Source organism: Lepidothrix coronata, unplaced genomic scaffold (assembly GCF_001604755.1).
Source record: "Lepidothrix coronata isolate B3197 unplaced genomic scaffold, Lepidothrix_coronata-1.0 Scaffold61, whole genome shotgun sequence".
NCBI classification, from domain to species: Eukaryota; Metazoa; Chordata; class Aves; order Passeriformes; family Pipridae; genus Lepidothrix; species Lepidothrix coronata.
The window spans coordinates 4014945-4037937 of record NW_016690241.1 but is presented as its reverse complement, the minus strand read 5'-3'; the positions used below and the strand labels follow the sequence as shown (position 1 = coordinate 4037937).

Sequence of the window (22993 nt, the reverse complement as noted above, 5' to 3'; positions counted from 1 at the left end):
CATGAAGACACAACAAGTATGGTATGAGGGTGTGAGTGGTGTGACTCTTGCCATCTGAAAATTACAAAATGCTGCTTCTTGCTCATTTTCTCTCTCTTAAGTCCATATCCACCTTTCTGGTTTAGTTGTTGTTGTTGTTTATTTATTTTGTTTTATTTTGTTGTCGTAATGTTCGATTCAGAAACTCCCCAAGCCTGATTTCCTTTTTTGTTTGACAATATGATCTGCAGTGGAATAGTTCAAATTTAAATGCTGTTGTTTAACTTGATGTAATAAGGTGTTAGATTTGGCACCCCACTGTGATAAAAATAAAGGCAAAGCAGAATTCAGACAGGAATGGAGAAGTAGCACAGCACCTAGTATATTTTATTCCGTTTTGATTACTAGTTGTTGTGCAGACCTTTAACGCTTCATTTGTTTAAGTCTTACAAATGCCTGGAAGGGAAGAGTAAGATTGAAATAAAAAGTGCTCAGCACCTTTTCAAGCCTGATAAAAGAAACACTCACAATTCATCAGACTGCATGCTATAAGTAGGAAATGGAAAAATTACTAAAGACATCAGAGCAAATAGAAAAGTAAACAAACATATATTATGGTATGGAAGAGATTTAAACTGTAAGCATCCTGTTTACTAAGATACATTGTAATATTTTCTCCTATGAAACATGTTTCTGTGTGTGAAACAAAGTACTTAGTTTTACTTTAAATTTGAGTAAAATGTATCATTTGGACTGTTTTCTTGAGCTTCTCCTATATTCTTTAGTTGATATGTAACAGAACACATGCAAAGTGGTAAGGCATGTGGAAACTGGGTTAGCTACTGGGTTTAAAATAATTAATTTCTACTGTCTTTTTCCAGAATAGATTGCATATTCTGGAAATATGCCATCACTCTGTAGGTTCACTTCTAATAAGACGCTTCAGCCATTTTGCAAGCAGTAGAATCTCAAACAAAACAAATTTCTAAAATTTCTAAAATGCATAGCCAGGAAAAGGAGAGACTATTCATGTGAAAGAGGAGTGATCAAGTGGAAGCTCACTCAGAAAACTTGCAGTTTTTTCTTCATTAGACTCTAAGCAACTATGGCTTGGCCAAGGTAATGCACATGCCCACTAGAAACCATGTTGTATCTGTGCTGCTGTGCAGGAAATTTGCTGTTCATTGCTTTCACAGGAACAGAAGGTTCCAGGTTTGCCTTTTCCTATAACTACATCTTCTAGGAGAGTAGTTTGCCACCATTTTTTGAGGTGTCGATCTCTAAATTTTTTTTAACAGGAATTGTAATTTTACATAGTGAATTTACACTTACCAGAAATTGGTTTGATTTTCTTAATTAGGTTTTGGCTGCACCAGTACACTGAACTGCATGGGAGCTGTTCTCTGGCCTCAGTGCTGGTGGCCTAGACCCTCCTAACAAGCCGACGGCACAGTCAGTGTCCAGGAATGCCTCTGACCTTCTGAGGAAGACACAAGGCATTCAGGCAGACTTGTGGTATGCTGTGATGAGAACACAGACTGGTTTCAACAACTTCTTTTGTCATAAATGGTTAGAACAACCGTGATAGGTGGGAAAACTGGGTATTTTGTGTATTACTCCTGCCTGGTCTTGCATTGTAATGTGCATGAAGAGTAAAGAGAGTTTCTATGGCATATAACGAAGGAACTTCACCCCCTCAAGCCAGGGGTCCACACCTGAGATGTCTCCATTAGGCCCCCTCATGCTGAGCCCATGAGAGCACACAAGGGTCCAGGCTGTGTCTGGCAGTCACCATGACCAGGAACATTCATGCAGGTGGGTACAGTGTCATGGGGGAGCACGGCACCACAAAACCCCAAGGGCTAGAGCCCTCCAGTCGCTTTCCCCCCAGTGCTAGTGCGGGAGCCACGCAGCTGATGTGACTTCCCCTGCAACCAGTCCCTTGGCCGCTGGCACAACAGGGCTGAACAGGTGGTGCCCATCTCACTTTTCACAGCAGCACAGAATCACAGAACAGATTGGAAGGGACCTCTGAGGTCGTGTGGTCCAGCCCTCCTGCTCAAGCAGGGTCATCTAGTGACAGTTGTACAGGACCATGTCCAAGATGGGTTTTGAGTATCTTCCAAGGAGGGAAACTCCTCTGGGCAACCTGTGCCCGTGCTGGATCACCTCACAGAAAAAATGTTTTCTGATGTTCAGAGAGAGACTCCTGCATTACCGTTTGTGCTTTAAGTTTGGACCCTTTCCACTATGTCAGTGTACCCCTTGCATTTGAGGAGTCCAGAACTTGACTCAGCACTAGAGGGGTGTCCTTACTAGTGCTGAATAGAGGGGAAAAACTCCGGGCTTCCACCTGCTGGCCGGGATACCATTTGCCTTCTCTGCCTCAATGGCACATTGCTGGCTCGTGTTCAGCTTGGTGTCCCCCCCTTAGGTCCTCTCGAAAGGCTTGATGTTTTGTGGGTTCTGGTTTGTTTGTTTGTTTGTTTAAGTGAAAACTGGCTTTAAAAAATGTTATGACCTGAAGATGAAGAATATTTTAAACGCAAACATACCGCCAAACCATGGTTTAACCATACTGTTTTTTCGTCGCACGCCGCTCCTCGGGGGCCCCGCCCGCCCCCGCCTGCGCAGCCGCGGAGGCGCCGCTCCTCCCCCGGCTCCCCCCGCACGATGGAGGTGGTGCTGGCAGACACGTTGCTGTCCCGCTGCGGGGACCGCGCCGCGCTGCTGCGGGCGGTGTGCGCGCCGCTCTCCGCCGAGCGGGCGGAGGCGCTGCGCCTGCTGCTGCAGCGCCTGGCCGCGGGCGGGCCGCCGCCGCCGGGCGAGGCGGAGGCGCTGCGGCGGGCGGCCTGGGAGGTGGCGCTGGAGCGGTGCCGGCCGCTGCTGCGCGGCGGGGACGGGGCGGCGGGGTGCGGAGAGCGGCTGCGGGCGGCGCGGGCGGCGCGGGGCGCGCTGCGGCACTGCGTGCAGCTGTGCGGGGCGCCGCTGGCGGCAAGGCTCGCCCGCGACGCGCTGGCGGAGCTGGCGGCGGGCGGCGGTGCGGGCGCGGAGGAGGCGGCGGTGGAGGCTCTGGTGGCGGCGGCGCCGCGGCTGGAGGAGCCGGCGCTGGTGGCGCGGTGCGTGGCCGCGGCGCTGGCGCTGGTGCGGGAGGAGGGCGAGGGCGAGGCGGCGGCGGCGCTGGTGGCCGGGCGGCTGCTGCCGGCGCTGGGCGGGAACGGCGCGGCGCTTCCGCACGTCTGGGAGGGGCTGCTGGGCGCGGGCGGGACGCCGCGGGCCGGGAGGGCGCTGCTGGCGCTGAGCGCCTTGGCGGACGCGCTGCTGCCGAGGGGCCCGCCCGGGCCGGAGCCGGGGCTGGACGCGCGGCTGTGCCCGCGGTTCTGGCGGGTGGTGCAGGAGGGCCTGACGGAGCGGGACGGGCTGTGCCGCAAGCGGGCCCGCTACCTGCTGAAGCGAGCGCTGGACCTGAGCGGCGGCCAGCGCGCCGAGCTGCGCTGCCCCCCGGACGGCGGACACGGTACGGCCGGCGGGCAGCGGGAGGGGAGCACGGCCCGGGCTGCGGGCCGAGGAGGAACCTATGTCCTCCTCTTTTTGTGTCAGAGTCGAGTCTGTTTTGGTGGTCTGCTGAGAAGAATGAGCAACTCCTGCAGTTTTGGGAAACTTACATTTTGATAATGGAAACTTTGGAAGGAAACCAGGTAGGAGCGCTGTAGAATCTGCGCCTGTCTTAGACGTACTCACTAATTTCTGGCATATGTACTGTAAGTGTCTTTATTGGGCAAAGTATTTCCAGTTTTGGTGATTGAGGGTGTCTTAAGTAAGCATTAACAGTGATATTTTTGTTTCAGCTTTTAAATACTTCAAACACAGCACGTGTCATTCATTGGGAATAAATTCAGAACTCTAACTGTGGAATAAATCTGGTTAAAGTAGTGGATTGAGCTAAGAAAGTAATACCTGGATTTTCTTTAGTGCTAAACTGCAACTGTTACATACCACAGGCATTGCAGGTTTATTTAAATGCACTTCTGTTGTCAATTACTATATTAATTGTATTGATAGTAAATTCTAGCTCAAGAGTAACTGACAGTTCCTAGGTCTGAGATGTAAACTATTTACATTACCTGTAATTTGCTTTTCAGATCCATGTTATAAAGCCAGTATTACCAAAACTAAACAGTTTATATGAGCATGCCATATCACAGGACAAAGGTAAGATGTAACTTTTTCTGGTACATCTTTAAATATTGGGCAGTTAAGTTACACTTTTCTGTTTTCTTCTGCTGTTTTAGTAGCAGCTTTTTGCTGTTTTTTTTTTCTTATTTTAGGTGTTTTCTGAGTGGCTGTTCCAGTTTTTGTTGGTCTGCTGTATGCTTGGTAAATATGCATAGGCAGTGGCCACCCTTTTCTGAGAAGAAATCCTAATATATGCTTATTGCTTATTATGTTATATTGTAATACTATTTTTCTGTCAGCAGACCCAAATAAATGATCATTTTCCACTGTGTTTTGCTTTACTTAAGCTAATGCGAAAATAAAACCAGAGAATATTGAAGTGGGTCTTAGTAGCCAAGTCACCTGCACAACTCTGTAAAAGGGAAAAAAAAAAACCTAACTCGTTAGAAATGGAGAGAGAATAAAGAAAATGAGTGTTGAGGCAGCATGTCTAGGGCAAAACAGAGCACACGTAATTAGGCAGTGCAAGATGTTAGAGATTTGTAAAGTGGGAAGACTATTAATGTGAAAGTATTGCAGGTAAATATATTGGTATAAGTGGAGTTGCAGGAAAAAGGATGTGGCTTTTGCCCTTTATAGTAATTTTAATTTGTAACTAATATAATGTAGGGGGTAAGTTTGAAAAAAATGTGTTAATTTTTTTTGTATTAGATTAAGCAGGGTGTTTTTATAAATTAATAGCTATAGTCATCTTTTTGACTTATCTAGTGAGTAGACTATAATGTTGACTGAAATGTCAGTATGTTGTGTGTTAGTGTGTTAATGTGTCACTGTCATTTCTGTGTCAGTTTAGAAGAATTTCCTTTTGTAACAGGTTGTTGGCTGTTTCACCCATCGTGGCATATGTGCATTTATAAACGAATGTTTGAGAGTGAGAATAAAACATTGACAAAGGAAGGCATTCTTCATTTTCTGGAGCTTTATGAAACAAAGCATCTTCCAAATTCTCTTGGTTTTTTGGAGGTAAGGGTGTTACTGTTACTTGCCTGAATAAACAAATGTTTTAATTTGTAATATATCTTAACACTAATTGCTTTAGTAGTGTTGGAACCAGACACATTCTGTAAAAGTAATTTATTTAGCTGTGCGACTGATAGCAATATTTGTAAGTAGTGTCAAATATGTAATTACTTGAAAAATGGCCAGGCTAGAGAGAATATGTTTTTGAGTGCAGTCATTCATTCCCACATTTCAAACTAATGCTCTCTAACTAAAGTTGGCTCCCATTTTAATTGAGATTTGTTGCCAGAACTGAAATGGTCATAGGAGTGATAGATGCTTCAGATTTTCAGAGCTCCCCGTGTTAAGGAAGTGTTCCTGTCTGACCATTCGGATGTCACTCTGGGAGTCACACTCACACCCCCTGAGACTTCAAGTGCTGTGAGTGAAGCCTTCTCACAATGGGTGGCTCCAGTGAGCCAATGGGTCCCTGCTTGACTCCCCACACTCACTTCACTCAGACAGGTTTTCCTTACCAACTCTACCCTGGGTTTCCTATAGCAGAGCCCCAGATGACTGGTTCCTTTAAGTAATTTAATCGTGGTACATGACATGATAAGAGCTCCTGTTGATGCCTCCGTAGAAGGAGCCTGAACAGAAGAGTCCTTGGGATTTTGTACCCTTACAGTCTGTGCACCCGCTCTTCGTGTGCCTTGCACGTGCCTCTTGGTCCAGCAGTTGTTTTTGGTCTGGGGTCTTCTCATTGTCTATTGGGTTCTGCAGAGTCTCTGCGTGACCAGCTGGTGCCGCAGGTCTCTGTGCTATTTTGTTAGGTAAAGTGTCAAATTAAGTCAGCCTCTTAATGAGTAACTTGAAATGAAGTCAACCTTAATATACATCCTAAATCATTGCATCTATGTTCCATCCTAGTCATTCTTTTATTTAATATTTAAATATCTTTGTCCATTTCCCAAAAGGATTCCTTATTTGCCTACACCTTTCACAATACTCTCTGAAATGTATCTGCTGGAAAAATCGCTTTGCTTGTTTACTCTCCTGGTCCCCCTTCTCTTTAGTTACCTCCTCTTTTTGCTCCTACTATTTACTACTGGCAAGAGTGTTCTCTAATTTCTGACTCTGTTCTTCTAAAGTCTAGTGAAATAAGTTTAGTTAGCCTCTATGTAACAGTGCCTTTCAAATGTACATTTAGCCATTGTTCTTATTTTCTTTTATCAGTTTGTTATTGGACCATTAATGGATGCCCTCTCAGAAAGTTCCCTCTACAGCAGGTAAATCAGTGGTTTATTTATTTATTTGTTTGTTTGTTTATTTAATTTCTTGATTGCTGGACATGTGTTCTAATAATACTGGTTTTAGTATGCGGGTAAAATCTTAGCTAAAGGAAAACACAAAAAAAAGGTGCTGCTAAACAGGTAAAGAGTTTTTCAGGAAAGGTGGGTAGCTATGAGTAAGATAAAGTAGGTTCAATTTAATCCTAGTAATAGCAACATAGGATGCCTCAAGGTCCTATTTTGCAGCTTGTTTTGAAATATTAATTTGGAAATGAAGTGAGAGAGGATAAATTATTAACTTAGTGGTGTATTTTTTTTACGTTCTCGTTTTCTTGCCACACAGAAAGGAGGACTACTCTGATTACTGCCAATTCATAACTGCTGGAAGTGGGTTTTTACAGGACACTATTTGTGGTTGGCAGATGACATTGACCTCTCTTGTTGTAAATATATAAGGAGCAGAGAAGAATTTGAGGAGTTGCACTCCCATGTCTATGGCCTGTTTAGCAGATTCTGCAATTAACTACTGAATAACACTTTGCTTTTGTTTAGGGACAATCGTAAACATTCTAAATTTTAGATTTTAGATTAAATCTCTTAAATCTAATATTAAAGCTGGTATATGCTGTCATATGTCAGTTGTATATTTGATGTTTTAAAACCCAGCAGGACACCGAGCCAGTTAATAGGAGCCTGTCCTCCTTTGGGAATGAAGCTACAGAAGTTTTTGGCTACTTATTTCATGCTTCTTCCAGAAGAAGAAAAAGGTATGTTTCAGTTTCACCTTTATCTTTTTTTTATGTAAAGAAACTAAATAAAAACTATGGACCCATTTTCTGTATCTCATGTAAACATTTACTTGAGAGAAAAAAGGAGTAGTTTTCCTGGCAGTGGATTTTCCAGAGGAAAGAAAGGTCTTCAGAGGCTTTAAGGGATGCTGCAGTATTAAGTTATGAAATTGTTTTAGGGGGAAACTGAAGCAGACTTACATTTTTTTAATGAAAAAAAAAAAAAAAGCAAAACAGGCTTCAAAGTTCTGAAGGTGAACAGTATTTGCAGATTCTTTTTTCTTTATCTGCCAGACTTTTTTAGTCATGACCTGGGTAGTGAGGCATTCAAAAGAGCCAGTCCAAGTGCTGAAACAGAAGCTGAATAGGGATTCTTTTGTTGTGAGGTTGGATGGAGGAAGAGTTCTGAGATTGTTCCAAACTTTAGTTTTAGTGTAGGCTGAAAAGAAGGAGCATCCTTTGACAGACCAGAATTTAATATCTGGTCTTATTGGATTAAATAAGGATAGAACCAGCTCTGTTCAGCACCCTGTATCTACAGGTACATATTCTGGTAGGAAACATATATTTGTAATGCAGTAGATGCCCTGTTTCTCTGCCCAGTCCCAAGACATGTATTTTATCACAAAATGGAAGGTCTGTGATTAGCAATCCTGAGACTGGGTGGCCTGCTTCCACTGACTGCAGATGCTTATCGAGGCTTGCTCTGGCCATGCCAGCATCCATTAAACAGGTTGAATCACTGTGTACTATGGTCTGCCATCACACAAACTGAGTAGCAGCTTAAAAAAGGCATTGTTCAGTACTCAGAACAATCAGAGTTAAAATTCCATTCCTGAATATGGTGGTTAATGCAGATTACCAAAGCCAATATTAGGTATCGTTCTGGTTCTCTCCTTATCGTATTACCTTAATGACAGACTTCTTTGGAATGTAATTTTGTTGTCTTTCATTTAATTGTCAGAAATTATCATAAATCTTCTGCTGGGGTCCATGTTATTGAAATGCATTGGAGAACAAGAAATCACTTTGGATTGTTTGTTTACTTTTATTTTAAGGTAGCTTCCTGTTAAAATTTATTCAGAAGATGACAAGTAGGCATTGGTGTGCTGTTCCCATTTTGTTTCTTTCTATGGCTCTGGCATCTATCCCTGCATGTAAAGTACTTGGCGTTGAAGGACTTCATGCTTTAAGGTAAAATATACACTGTGTTGTGTTCTTACAGACTCCTTCCAAAGAAATGCGCTGACAATCTGGAGAGCCAGGATTTAATTCATGTTTGTTACTTCTGAAAGGATGGTTGTGCATGGGAGTGGAAGGTTCTCCTTTATGTCTAGTTTGCAGAGGAAAGCAGTTCAAAAAGTAATGTATTTATATCTCTGTGTGATTTAAAAAAATGAGTGTTTTGCATTTTAGATCTTTGTAGTTTCTTCTTTTTTAGCATAATTTTTCCCTGGTCTTCCATGCTTCCTGATTGATATATATCACACTTCTTTTTATTCTAATTACGTTGCAACCTTGTTTAATAGAAGTTGAGGCTGCGGGAAACTGAAAGATTTGTAAATAAAAGGCTAGATAAAAGTTCTTGGCCTCAGTATTGATCTTAATCACATTGATATTTCCTAAGTGTCTGCTTTCACTTACTAGAGCCACTAAAAATCAGTTGTCATTCCAGTTTAATCAAATTTGAGATTTTAAATAAAATCTTACTCATGGTTGAAGGAATATTGCATAGAAGCAGTTTAGAAAAAGAAAAGGAAATAAAAATTCAGACACACCTCTGCTAATAAAAGATCATTGGAGGTTTTTTTCAGTTTTCTACTCGAGTGAAAATTTGATGGCAAACGTATTTTATTTCTATATTTGTTACAGATAGAAATGCAAATATTAAATTATCAGTTTGAACTGATGTCATTGTGGGAATTGTTCCTTTAGCTTTGATTTTGTTCCCTCCTCCCTCCCTTTTTGTTTTGTCAGGTGTATGCTCATCCAAGTTTTAATATAGGTGTTTGAAAGTACCTGTAGCAGTAGCCTTGGTGCTGGATTGTATGGTGTCTGATCAGGCAGTGTTTGTGTCATACTTAGTAGAATATGTTGTTCAATGCAATTCAGTGTATTGAGAATGGTTAATAATTAGAAAATATATGAAAATGTTTACGTTTTTAAGAGTGTGTTTTATACAGTGTGTATTTTCCTGTTTCCAGAAATGTCCTCCAGTGTACTATGATTACACATCAGATTTTGTTGCGTGGAGCTGCTCAGTGCTATCTTCTTCAAACAACTCTGCATTTGACAGATGTGGTCAGTTTGGAGGGTTTTTTTGGTTTGGTTTTTGTTTTTTCTTTTTCCCTGATGTAATAGAAATACAGTAGTAATGCTTTTTTTTATGGGGTAATCAGTATTCAAAAGATTGCTAGATACAACATGGAATTACTTATTTTGCTGGACTTGCAATTTTTTTTTATTCATTATTTAAATTGTGGTATGTGAGTACGATATGCCTCTGTTAACTTTGGTTTTAATAAAAGGTATTTTTTAATTAGTGTTTATTAGTTGATTTTTTTATTGTAGCGTTTTCATGTGGTAGTTATCATAATGAGATATTATTCTATATTTACTGTATAAACTCAGGTTTTAAGAGATAGAAACTAAATAGACTTTCCTGCAGTACATAAGAGGATAAAAGTATTCATAATACCATAATAATAAAACTACCATTATTATTCATAATACCAGAATAATAAAACTACATCACTGCTGAACTAGCACAGTCTTTGTTATTCAGTAGTCAAAGTATTCATGCTTTATTTGTTTTATAACATACTTGCTTTCTAAATGAATAGACAGTCTTCCATGTTGTGTATTACAGCTGTAAACCTGTCTGAATTTCCTTTTAGAAATACAGAAATAGTACTTACCAATGGCTCTTAATCATTTCTGCACATTCACTTAAAAGGTGTCATCAGTGAATAGCACTATTCTTCTAGTAATTTATTAATTTTCAGGTAGACTTTAACACTTGGGAAAAATAAGTTTTTTCCTTGGTAAAGATAAGTTGGTCCTAAAGAGGCAAAAATGAATCTTCCTCATGAAAATGAAGAAGTAAATTTCTTTTTCTGAAACTAGACAGTGAAAGGCAAACTTTTTGTTATGTAGGTGTTATGTGTTGTATATTATGTTGACAGCTATTGTATTTTGATTAATTTCTTCAGGAGAAAGTGTCCCTCCCAGAAGTTGCAAGCTTTCTTCTGTCCCTTAGACCAGAGGAGTCCCTAAGGAGGGATACTTTGTTATGGACAGAGGTGAGAACTGAAACTGGTTTTATGTTCATCAAACCCAGCAGAAATAACAGGATAATCTCAGAGGGGAAAACGTGCATACCATGTAGAGTGAGATTGTAAATTGTAAATTTTCATGGGATATGTTTTATGTCTTTGCAAGATGTAAAATGCTGTGAATAAGAATTCAAAGATGAAATAATTATATATAGTTACTGGAGGCAGCTGATTATGTAGCCATAAGTTTTGGTTAGTTGTACAGCAATTATAATGATAAATTTTTTGCATGGTGTCTTCTTGTTATGTATACTGTACATTGCATCTTATTCCATTGATTTTTGGCATTAAAAAATAAAAAAAATGCAGGTCTCACTAGATAACACTTGACTGGAAGAAGCCCTTCTGAGATAATGGAATTTTTACCAATCTTGCTTATTTTTTAAGAGTTGTATTTTTTCTTATATTAGTACCAGTGATTTTTTTTGAGGTGTGCTCTGAATTACCGTCTGGAAAAACCTTTTTCTGTGTGGAGTTAGAAGGGAGCAGCCTGCCAAGCCTCAAAGTAGCTCTGTTGAACACCTCTCACAGTGTAGATTTGTTGATGTGACATTTCATATTTAACAGTGTGCCGCCGTTAAGTTAGCGGTGTCAGTACACAGCTGGCAGATGTGTTTAAGTAGTAACATACTGGTTTTAATGTAGCTTTGCAGTTGGTTGCACGTGAATGACACATGCTTCAGAAAGTCTGTAACTTCTGATTTTGAGCATCAAGAGACATCATCATTATGTCAATATGTACGCAGTCTTGTGGAAAAGTACTTTAAGACACCAGCATCTGAAGGTAAGTTAAATGTTTATTAATAAACCCCCCTATTTTTAAGATAATTTAAACAAAAAATTACAATCCCTCGGATTTTAGAACAGTTGTTTGTTTATAATGTTATTAGCTCAGAACCTGTTCAAGTACTACCCAGTCTGTGGTATTCATGATTCCTAAGTTTGAATCTTATTTTTTAATTCCAGTTTTCCTTCAAAAATTGAAGTCCTGCAGTATTAATTGAAGGTTAAGTCTTAATACTCAGTTTTAATGCTGCACTGATGCTTGTCCATTAAACTTATTGTGTTATATTTTTGGTGGTATCTGAAAATGCTGGAATGTGGGGGTGGAGGAAAGCACAAGGAAATATGAACACATAAGGGTTTTGTTGTTTTTTTCTGCAGAGCTTTGTAAAAACACTGACTGTTTTTATGGAGAAAGAGGCCATATAGTTTGGCAGCTTGGAGGCTCATTACACACCTTCCTGTGCAGTATGTTCTTTTGAATTTGGACAGCTTGCAACAGATGAGCTGCCACACATTATAAACAAGGAAGGTTCTTTGTAGGATGTATAAATGTGCAGATAAATTCTAAAGGGACCTCTTTGTTCACTGACATGTTTTAAATTATTACAACTTCAGTTTAGTGTTTATTTTCAGATACATTGAAAGGAATGGGAAATTGATTTTTTTTTTCTAATACTTCGACTTTTATGTAGCATTCACTTATTTGCTACTTAAGTACTGCAGTCATAGTGAACTTGATATGGTTTTAGAATGTCAAAAGTCAAAATTGAACATTTTTTAAATAATATACATATAGGAAGTAAAAAAAGTAGGTCAGAGTTTGCTAATGATAAATAGCTTCAGAAGCTTCCTGCAGCCCAAGAAAGTTAGTTGGTTTTTTTTTTCTAATTTCCTTTTGATGGAATAGTTTCAGTTCTTCATATAACTTTTAGCTGGTCAAAATCACAGCTGATGTTTCTGATGAAGTGTAGTGGAATTATGTTCTTGGTAAATGTAATTTGAATTATGCTAATGTATTTTTAAAATCAATAGAAATGTTAGTTGGGAACTACTATATAATATATGTTACTGCATAACACATTTCCTAAAACTGATTTCAGAATAAAGCCCAATGAGTTTAGTGCCTCTCTTTGAGGCATAGAGGAAAAACAATTGTGTTTGGTTTAGTTTATGTCTAGATTAAAGAATGCAAAAATTTATTAGTAACACTCTTGTTAACATTAATTGGTTTTGTACTACTAATTTATTAAAGTAAGTTACAAAACCAGAAGTTTTAGAAATCAATATGAAGGTATTTTTTAGTTACTGTGAAAACCTTAAATTATCTTTAATCAGGAGAAAATTGCTTTATGCCTGACTGGTTTGAAGCTAAGCTTGTTGCAACCATGATTCTGTTGGCTGCTGATGTGGAGCAGATGAAGAATAAATACAGGTAAGTATGAAATACCTTATTTTACATTTCTCTCTTTTTCAATCCCTCACTCCTCAAGGATCCAGTAGAAGCCTGATCAAGTTGGGAAGCTGTCCACTTCTCTTTGCAGACTTTCAGTCAGCCTGATCATTCCTCAGACCTTGTCCAACTGTTGCTGCAAACATACTGAGTAACATTTCTAAAGATACCTGAGTGACTTGGAAATGTGTCCTATTTATTTCCATAAGTAACTTCAGCACTTAAGGCAGATACTCAGAAGAAGACTTTCTTTTTAATTTTTGTTTTTGTGTAGTGGAAAAAGCAACATAGAATGGATTGAACTAGAGGCTTTCTTGAACCCTCTTCTGGATGTCTTGATGAAACTTGGCAGTAATGCTTACATACCAACTCTGAAAACAGATAAAAGCCTACAGCTTCTCTTGAAGTTATTGCAGACCCGTTCGTTAAAATGTTCCAATGCGCAAGATGGTTAGTGATATCTTCCATATACTGTGTCTTATATTACTTATAGTATTAATTACAACTAAAGTATTTACTGTTTTATGGCTATATTGTCAAATTAATACTAGCCTAGAAGTGGTAAATGTAAAAGTTGACACTCTGGCATGTCTGTTATAAAACTGAGCTGTGGGTCCAATCCTACAGGTATCTTAAGGACTGGGAATTGAGAACGTGGAAACCTTCTGGGAATGCAATTGTTATCCATTGCAAATATTGATAGGCCTATTCTTTGCCAACATGTCAATTCCATAAATCATTTAGACACTTCAGAAAGAAGTTACTATGGAAACCTGGCCTAACCTGCTTAGTTGCCACAGGTGATTCAAACAGAGTCTTCCCTAACTGCATAAAGTGATCGTGCTGGACATCCTGTTTTCTGAGGTGACTGGTAGGCTAAGAGGTGCACACTTAAGTACAAGCCTGGTGATCTGTCAGTCTGGGAGTTTTGGCCTCCCTCAGATCAAGCACTTTAACTTGTAGACCTTTCAGGACAGTCTGAACAAAAGCTATGGAGTCCTTAGCACTCCTTTTGTGAGAACTTGGTCAGTTTGTAACCAGAATAGACCTGTATGTTTTTCCTGAAAGCAAATGAAAAATTGCCGTAATATTTTCATGAATTTAGATGCTGAACAGGGACAAGAGGGACCTTAGTGTTTGGTTTCTGTTTCCCCAGGTTATTTTTTAATTTTTTTCAGTGTTCTTATAACATGGAGTACGAGAGTAATTTTGGAGTGGGGAGCCACAGATCTAGGCTCTCACATGGAACAAAAACAATTTCAGTTTCTACATCCAGGTTTCATATAGATGTCGAAATGCAACCCTGAAGTAAATGCCTACCCTCATTTTAACAAGTGCTTTATACATTCAACCCCCTGCTGCCCTTGAATTTTAGCTGTTTGAAATATGGAGCATTAATTATGCAGGCTGTTGAAGTTCCTATTGGGAGATGGTCTCTGACTGTTGAAGTGAGTTCCTTGAAATGAAACTAAACTGGAAGACGTTTCCCAGCTACCACTGTGCATTCAGTGTACAGCACAAAGCTAGAAAAAACCTGAAACAAAACCCTACAAAACACATGCAAGCGCATATTAGATTTTTACTATCAAGAAGAATTAATTTCCTTGTTTATTTCTTTATGTGCTTGCTTGTGTGTCTGCAATACATTGTTCCTGCCTTGCAATTTTGACACCTGATATAGCATGTTAAGTTCCGCTAACAAGGTTCTAAAGGTGTGGGAAGGCTGAGCACTGTAGTGTTTCTATCCTTTTGTACGTCCCTACAGGTACTCCAGTACCATCCTCAGTCTTTCAAGAGGCTTTCTGAATTGCACTTGTAATTTTAAGTTGAACGAGGATTACTTTTCTTATATTATTTTCTACAATTATTTTGTTCTTCTTCCTTCTGCACAGGAGAAAAAGTAATAAATCTTTTTTCTCTGCAGCTGTGAATTGACTGTGGTGAGGGGTGGGAAGTTTAATTCTGTAAAATACAGAAGTTGTGTTTCAGTGTTGATTAAATGGGAGGTGAAAAGTCCTGTTTATCAAATGGAAAATTATAAAATAGTAGGGAATAATTAAGGAATTTAAGCTTGTAAACCAAAAGTAACAGCAAGCAGGAAGTGTTTTATTTAAGAATATTTTAATGGGGACAGACATGACTGAAGCACATGCTGAAATCAGCATTCTTTGACAGATCTTGCTGTCTTTACTATTGTTAGATTTCACTATTTTTAACAGTAGGCTTTTGCTAACTATTATTTTTGATAGTGTTACACTCAAAACAAATGGGGTTTTATCTGAAGAATTTCTGAATTTAATTTGCAGAAGATGTTTTAGTGATTTGAGATTTATGATGAAACTTGGTAATAGTCTGACATAATTAAACTATTTGTTCTAAACAATTTAAGCATTAGAAATGCAATGAGCTATTTTGATAGAGAATATTGAACGTAAGTACAATATGGATTTGGAACTTCTTGACATATGTCCCTTTATATTTTCACTTTTTGACGGTCTTCCATTTCATAATAGTTTTGCTACATGAAGTGTTACTCAGGGTCAACTCCAGAAAAAAAACCAGTATCTATCACCTCTGGGTAACTCCCAAATATTGAAGCTAATGACAGATATTTTTAGAACAAAATGGTCATGCAGAGTATTTTAAATCTGTTTTCATACTGAGATGTTACTTCTTTGGCTTTCAGCTTGCCCGTACCCTGGAAGGACAGATTGAAGTGTGTTTGTGGTTAAATATGTTTTACCAGTCACCTGCCTCCCTTGTGTGATAAACTTGTGTCTTTTTGTTTGTGAAATGCTATGCACATGTGGTATTCTTTGTAGCCTAGCCTTTTCTTAAAGAAAGTATCACATTTTGCAATGTTAAGCCTGAAAGCTACTTGACTGAAATCTCATAAGATTATTCTGTACCTGAAGATTAATTATTTCTATGCAGCAAAAAAAAGAAACAACCAAACCAAAAACCCCCAAATCTATAAATATTAGGAATGGAAACCCATATTTTTCTCACATAAAATTAATTGATATGAAAGCTTTTGTTCCTTATTACAGAGTGTGGTGGTTTGAAAAACCTTTTCTCTGAGGTAGTAATGGTTTGCCCCACTGATAATGCTGGACCTATCAATAGTCCACGTGCGCCCTACAGAAATTACATACCCACAGAAACGGAAGAGAAGGTGGTGAAGATAGTTTTAGAAGGTAGGTAGCCATGATCTGATCCAGGAGGAAGCAGGGGGCCGGTGAGCCCCTCTGGGGGCCAAGGGCCCCCAGCTGAGGCTAGGGGTATAATGTCAAAGCTGGACCGGGTCCCGTAATCAAGAGCTGGAAGAGTTTCCTTACTGTCAGCAGCAGCAGAAGACACTGAAAGCAGCAGCTGAGCAGTCCTGAACAGAGACAGCGATGGCTAAAAGCCAAAAGATAGCCAGTAGCAATGAGATAACATGAAGCTGGCTGAAAGACGCAGAGATGTTCCTGCAGGAGGGAGAGCTGGCAACAAAACAGAGGAAAACTCAACAGAGCTGGTTTGGGGTAAGACTGTATTACTTTCCCAAAACCCAGAGACTTCCTGAAGAGGGGTGGACTTCCAAACCCTTAGGGAGTCCCAAAATGCGGCAGCAGCTAGAGAGAGGGAGAGAGGAGCTGAAAAAACCCAGAGTCGTCCTGAGAGCTGAGCCAGGACGGAATGCGGAGGAGGTGGCCATGACCTCTGCTGCTGCTACTTCTATCATGCTGACGAGCTGAGACAGAGCAGAAGAGCTTTGGTAAGACTGAACTGAAAGCTGCCTTCAATGTTCTAACCCAAGAGGAGTGAAGATCTACAAGGAAATCCCCTGAAGGCTCGGGCTCGGGGTTGGAATTTCCACAAAGTAAGAACAAAAATCCTGACTGCCATACTTAAATCTGCTGCCTTGGGAAAAAATGGAGGACACTAACCAGTGCCACAAGAAAACTGAAATGAGGGAACTGTGGCCTGAGGAGTGATGACAGAAAGACTTTTCTCTTCTTGGACTTTTATTGAAGAAAAGGAGAAATTTAATTTAATGTAAATATATATGTGGGTGTAAATAAACCTTTGTAAGTATTTTCCCCTTCCCCCAGTAACGAATGGTTGTGTTTTGTCTGAAAACTCTCCACAGGAGGTGAAAAAGGTATCAAGTCCATACCATCACTAAACCATCTCACAGGGGCAAACTGTGGGAGGGGGGCTTGAACTTAAAAATTAGATTCTTGGGAGTTTCAAACCACCACACAGAGTCAGTTCATTAATAAGATGTTTGTGCAGAGAGTTGGGAATAAACAAAAATATGTGTGAAAAGTTGGAAAACTATAATTTGGTCTTCCGGTCTTGCATGGTTTTTGGTTCATTAATACATGATAAATCTCTGGAAAGGATGTAATCTGGTTTGATTCTTTCAACCCTATGGCTTACACTGCTGAAGAGTGTAAAGTTGTTTTAAGGTATTCTTAGGTATTTTAATATTATTGCTGTATAACTTTGACTCTGTAACATAATTAAATCTGCATGATATAATAAAATTCTTAAGGGAATTGTACTTCTATATGCTAATACATTTTTTTTTTTTCACCACACAGATGGGGTATTGTTTTTTATCTGGAAATCTCTCGTGACACCTGTGGAGAGTATTCTTGAATTTGTTCTCCGACGTCTTACTACAGATGAGTTAAAAACTGTAAGTAATGATTATGAGGCATACTTTGGTGTAGTTTTGCTTGTTAATTTGATTTACCATTGCTCCTAATTTTTATATCAAATCTTGAAGCACCTAGAAAGTCAATTTGCATAGGAATATTTCTGTTAACTTTTTTTGAGTGGGCACAGTAAAAATAAAAAAAAGTCTTGACAAGTAATCTTTACTGTCTAGTCTGCATTTCTTATTTCTTCTTAAATCTAAAGAAATAATATAGTAAGAAATCGTGAGTATTATATACTGCATTGTATCTACTTGTATAGCTGTGGACGTAAGATGTTAGGAGTTTGGAAACTTTCAGTACACGGCCTGGTTATCATCTTTGTTAACTATCTTTCACTGCTTATTGCTGTGGACAGTGTTTAAGTTTATATCCCAAAGAAACTTGTGACTTTTAAAGCAAAATGACTTAATGGTAGAAGAGGAATTTGACTTCTTTAAAAATAATGTTTTGAATGTATCAAAGAACAGTGCTTTTGAGAGAGAGAGAGAGAGAGAGAGAGAGGAGGTACATGTTTCTTTAGTGGACAGTCCCAAAAATGAGTGCAATGGAAGGGTGATGTGAAAGTGGTCCAGTGTCAAAGCAAAAGTTGGAGTTGAACAAGGAGAATGACATCTAAAAGTCAGTGGAGACTTGGAGGTATATTTTATCTCAAAATTAAAGAAGAAAAAGTTCTTTATGCAGTTCCTTGATGCATGGTTTTATATCGAGGTGTTTTCTGTACGTGAAGGAAAGTTGCGAAAACAGAAGGGAAATAGAAAGCCATAAAACAAGCAAGATAAAGCCATGAGATAAAATGTGGTTAGGGAAGAAGTTCAAGATGCACCATTGTGTATGTACAGGGTGCAGTGCTGTGTGCTGTGATCTGAAAGTTGAGTTGGATTTTAACACTGCTCCTGATACTCAGGCTAGCTCAGGTGTTTTTACATGGCCATTCCTTTGGGCCCAGGCAGGGAAGTGAACTTAGCAAATAAAAGAAGTGGAGATTTCTTTCAGAATTTCACACTGTCTTTTCTAAGGCATACTCCAGAGCCCTAAAAGTAAAAGCACCTACAAGTTGAAAAGATTTAAAATATAGTAGCCCCCCCAAACAAACAAACCCCCAAATTAAAGGTTTTTTGATTACAATGACTGCTGTTGTTTTTCTTCTGCTATCCTTGTTAAGAATAGTCTTCTTTCTGATTTAAGTTTCCTCCTCTTACTGATTCAGATTACTGTTGTTTCCTCATTTTTAGGTTGGTGACCTAGATCGTTGTGATCTGTACTTAGCTTTAATTCCAGAGATAGTGCGTTTGTGCTTGGAAGTCAGCTGGAAGAAAGTGGCATCTGTCAAAAATTTCATATTGTCTCTGACAAATGCATCTATTTGTAATCTTCAGGAGAGAAATTCCGAAAAGGTAACTTAACACTATTGACAACAATAAATTTTAATATAAAACCAATAAGTAGTAATTAAAATATTTTTTGATGCTAATATAGTATTTAGATTATATATTAATAATTATATAGTCATACTACAAATGTAAGTTATATACCAGTATGGATTTTTATTATAAAAGTACTTTATAATGCATATTAATATTATCTATAATGTAAAATTAAGTAAGTTTGTGTGAATATGTATGTCTATATATATTCCCTGACACATATGGCTTTAGTTGGCAGTGTAATGTTAATGTAAAATATCTGTAGCTAAGATTTTCAGTACTTTTGTTTTATTGTATTACATTATTTAGAAGTCTGTATAGCTGAAGTAAAACTTTAACAGAAATAATGGACTATGTGTACTCAAGATTTTTCCTCAAATACGAACCTGTCTTACTGATTAAGTTACTATTAAATGAAAATGCCTTTTGTATTAATGACCTGTTGAATTTCAAAGCTGGACTATACAGAGAAAAAGAAATTCAGTAATCCAGCATTGCTTTGGCTTTTTCATGTAGTTCTGTTAATGGTCTCGTAGTTCTACATGCTAGGCTAGTATATCTAAATAGTTATATTTAGAGGTAAAGGTAAAGAAACGTTAATAACTTCTATAAAAGAAGATTTAATTTAAGATTTGTTGGGCATTATAAACTTTGGTATTATTACTTGGTATTATTGTTTTGTTCAAGAACAGTTAATAACACATTCAAATGTTGTAAGTATTTTATTAGCTAGGTTTTCCTTTCTAAGGAATCAAACAACAACACTTTATTTTTTTCCTTTGTTTCTGTGAATTACATACTTATTCCAGTAATTTCCAAGTTGACATTTTCTGTTTCAAACTTAGTGTTCACTGGGGGCCTCTACCAGCTTATTTTGAATTCAGGGGAATTACATTGTCATGATGATTTCTTCAGCTGCACATATAGTACATCTTCAGTTTAAGAAGAAAGAAGAAAATGCTGAGTAACTACAAATGACAAAAAAGTCTTTTCTGTGCTCTAGACAGCCCAAAGTAGCTTGGAGATATTTAAATAACAGAAATTTTCGTACTATAAGGGAATTACATGCTTACTGACTTTTTTTCTTTAATTGATACTTTTTATTTCATGCCTCTTTGAATATATGTGTTCATCACAGAAAATAACCATAGTATGGTTGTGACCTTTTGGGTGCTTGAAGCCAGCCAGTGTGTGGTATTCCAAATTTCAGCTATCTTGTTGCATGGGATTTCTGATTAACTGGACCCACATCTTTTTTTCTACTTGCTATCCAGCAGTATATATGAACTGTTACTTGGCGAGATAGAAGTGTTCCATCGCAGCTGAGCTAGGTGCTTACACTTAATGTGTAAGTGACCGTAATTTACAAGATTTATACTTCTGTCAGTGCTTGTAACTTGTGGTTTGTTGCACTGTCCCAGCCCAGCTGTGTTAGGCACAGGTAAGAAAATAAGGAAGTAGAAGGATGCAGAGTTGCTGCCTTATGATGTCTGAGGTGATACAAATAGGCTGATTATCTAATGTATCAGTATGTCATTTGTATTGCATTAGAAGAAATGGGTGCGTATTTGTTCACGTATGATTTGGTTTTACTTAGGAGCCGAAGGTTAAAGAACAAATCAAAAAAGTAGCTAGCATGGCTTCACTTACAGCAGTATGTGAGATAATGGATCGGAAGCTGGAAGCACACCTGGAATCTCTGCCTTCAGTGGATGCTCTGAAGAAATTTATTTCCTTTTCTCAGTTCAATGAAGTATTGAAGAAGCCATCTTATATTGAAGAAAAAAGTGGGTACGTCTGTGCTAAAGCTTCAGTAATTGTCCAGAAAAACTTGTTTAACGTGAAGCAGTTGTTAAGATACTGGATTTTCCTGTTCTTTCTTTGATAACTTTTTGCCAAGATAAAAATGAATAATTCTGTACACTAGCTATTAACTCAATTGCACTTTTGTCTTAACATTCAGGTTTCAGAACATTAAAGCAGGCAGAATTGATGAGACCAAAGGTCCTTTTGTTCAGTCCTCTAGTGCAATGAAGGCAGAGTTAGCTTTGGACACTGCTTACCCTTAGGCCCCCTTAAATATTTATACACTGCACAAAGCCATGGCACATAAACAAGCAAGTTTAAATGGAAATTATTTACTGTTGGGGAAGGGAAACCAGAGCAAGCCAGAGGGCCAAATACTTGGGTAACAAAAAAAAACAAGGCCAACATATAGTAATGTTTCCACTGAATAGTCTCACAGATGTTTATGACTAATGAGACTGAATGAGCCCGGAATTGATTTTACTCTTCTTTAAACCACTTCATTTTTAGATTTCTTTTCCATGAACTTGTCCAGTCTCCCCTTGGATCTATATAAATCTTAGCATCTTAAAGTAGTATAGTGAGTTTGTACAATTAAGCACTTGCTGATGGAGTAAGAATGTGCAGGATAAACTAACACAATATATATTTAAGAATAATATTTTTCTTAAAGCTTATGTGAAGAAACAACATCTCAAGGATGGGGAAAAATTGCTGCACGCTATGTTCGTGACCAGTGGATTTGCCTTCGTTTCATTTTAAATTCATTTCCAACACTGGCTCAAGGGTGTGAAGAAACTTCAGAAATGTCATTATCTACAGTTGAAAGGTCAAAAAAAATTCTGCAGTCTGCATTAGAAGCCCTAACTATTCTTCCTTCAGACCAAGTTTTACCTGTGTTTGACTGCATGAAAGTCCTTGTTCCCAAGGTAAAAGATAAACCTCCGCAATATTAATAGTTTTTGGGTGTTTTCTTGTCAAATGTACCACTTTGTTCTCTTTATTTTCAGCTTCTGGACTCATCAGAATCTCTCTGCATAGAAGCATTTGATTTGACTTGGAAAATTATATCCTCTTTGAGCAATACACAGCTAGTATTTTGGTCCAATCTAAAAGCTTTTGTTCAATTCATCTTTGATATTGAGGTTCTCGCTATTGCTGCAAGTGCAAAGGGTCAAGCATATGCCAAAATAAAAGAGGTCAGTTTTAAGAATTCTTTTTTTTTTGAGTGAGTAACTTAAATTGTGTCCGGATCTTAAAACGTGTTTTATTTTCCCTTCAGCTATTGTTGTGAATTTTTTCTTTCCAAAAAGGCACAAGTTTGAGAGTATTAAGATGAAAGGTCTGAGAATTAGATTGAAGATAAACAAATATATTGTTTGTTCTTGTAACACAGAAAATGAAAAGCAGTTTCTTTGTTTTTTAGACTGTTTACTATTTTCTGCATGCAGTAAAATTAGTTTTTAGGTCTTTTATTTTATTTTTACATAATATCCTTCCTCTTGAGTATTTTCTTTAGGATTTGACGCCTGTACTTGTCTCAAACTACTAATATTTTAGAAAAATTATGCCTTTTACTAATCGTTTGGTCTTTATGAAAATGCTGTCTTAAATAAAAAGTTAGAATAGTTCAAAACTTACGTGGCTGCTATTGAATAAGCCATCTTTACTTCCTTAAAAATGTCTTTAAATCCTTTTTTTTGGTGATGGTCCAGGTGTAGAGAACATAAAAACCACAGTCACATTAGAGTCAAATTTAATACTGCGTGGTAGAGCTGCTTCCATAGCTGAGAAGGGGAAAAATATAATTTTTACTCTTCTTTTGTAAGGTGTTTGCAACTGCCAGTACTCCTAAAGTACTTGCATATGTCACGGTGTTATTTTTTGATTTTTAAGTCACTAAAACTGTATTTAGTACTGGGATGTTGGTTCATCTTGGCTTTATACACTGGAAAGTTGTTTATTTTCTTTTTTAAGTAATCTTTACGGGTTGGGGCACGGGGCGTTGTTGGTTCCCCTCCCACCCCCCATGTTTCAATTAAACGTTTGTGCAGAACAGTCCACAATGACTGCAGGACTTTTACTAGAACATTATGAATTAGCTACCAATATATATGTATGCTTAGACTTACTGTCTCATGTGCTGCTTTGCACTTAGCACAAAAATCACATTAAGAGGGGTTGCAGTGTTGCTTTTAAATCACCATAAGTAGGTCTGTTCTGGTGTCATGCTTGTAACTGTAAGT

At 38.4% G+C, this 22993-nt stretch overlaps 1 protein-coding gene across 3 annotated transcripts in view; it reads left to right on the top strand.

Annotated features, from left to right (window-relative positions):
- Positions 1-2652: 2652 nt before the first annotated feature.
- Positions 2653-22993, top strand: part of TARBP1 (TAR (HIV-1) RNA binding protein 1) — a 34668-nt gene continuing 14327 nt past the window's right edge. Inside the window, exons 1-17 of one of the 3 annotated variants that reach the window (XM_017817564.1) lie at positions 2653-3496; positions 3580-3677; positions 4122-4191; positions 5030-5178; positions 6391-6443; positions 7116-7213; positions 8293-8428; positions 9439-9535; positions 10447-10536; positions 11215-11353; positions 12691-12787; positions 13080-13255; positions 17398-17495; positions 18750-18911; positions 20539-20732; positions 21421-21676; positions 21758-21946. In XM_017817564.1, coding sequence (XP_017673053.1) covers positions 2653-3496; positions 3580-3677; positions 4122-4191; positions 5030-5178; positions 6391-6443; positions 7116-7213; positions 8293-8428; positions 9439-9535; positions 10447-10536; positions 11215-11353; positions 12691-12787; positions 13080-13255; positions 17398-17495; positions 18750-18911; positions 20539-20732; positions 21421-21676; positions 21758-21946 — 2946 coding nt within the window. Of the gene's footprint in view, positions 3497-3579; positions 3678-4121; positions 4192-4307; positions 4357-5029; positions 5179-6390; positions 6444-7115; positions 7214-8292; positions 8429-9438; positions 9536-10446; positions 10537-11214; positions 11354-12690; positions 12788-13079; positions 13256-17397; positions 17496-18749; positions 18912-20538; positions 20733-21420; positions 21677-21757; positions 21947-22993 lie in introns of those variants that run through there. The other 2 variants (XM_017817566.1, XM_017817565.1) reach the window with 2 other exon arrangements.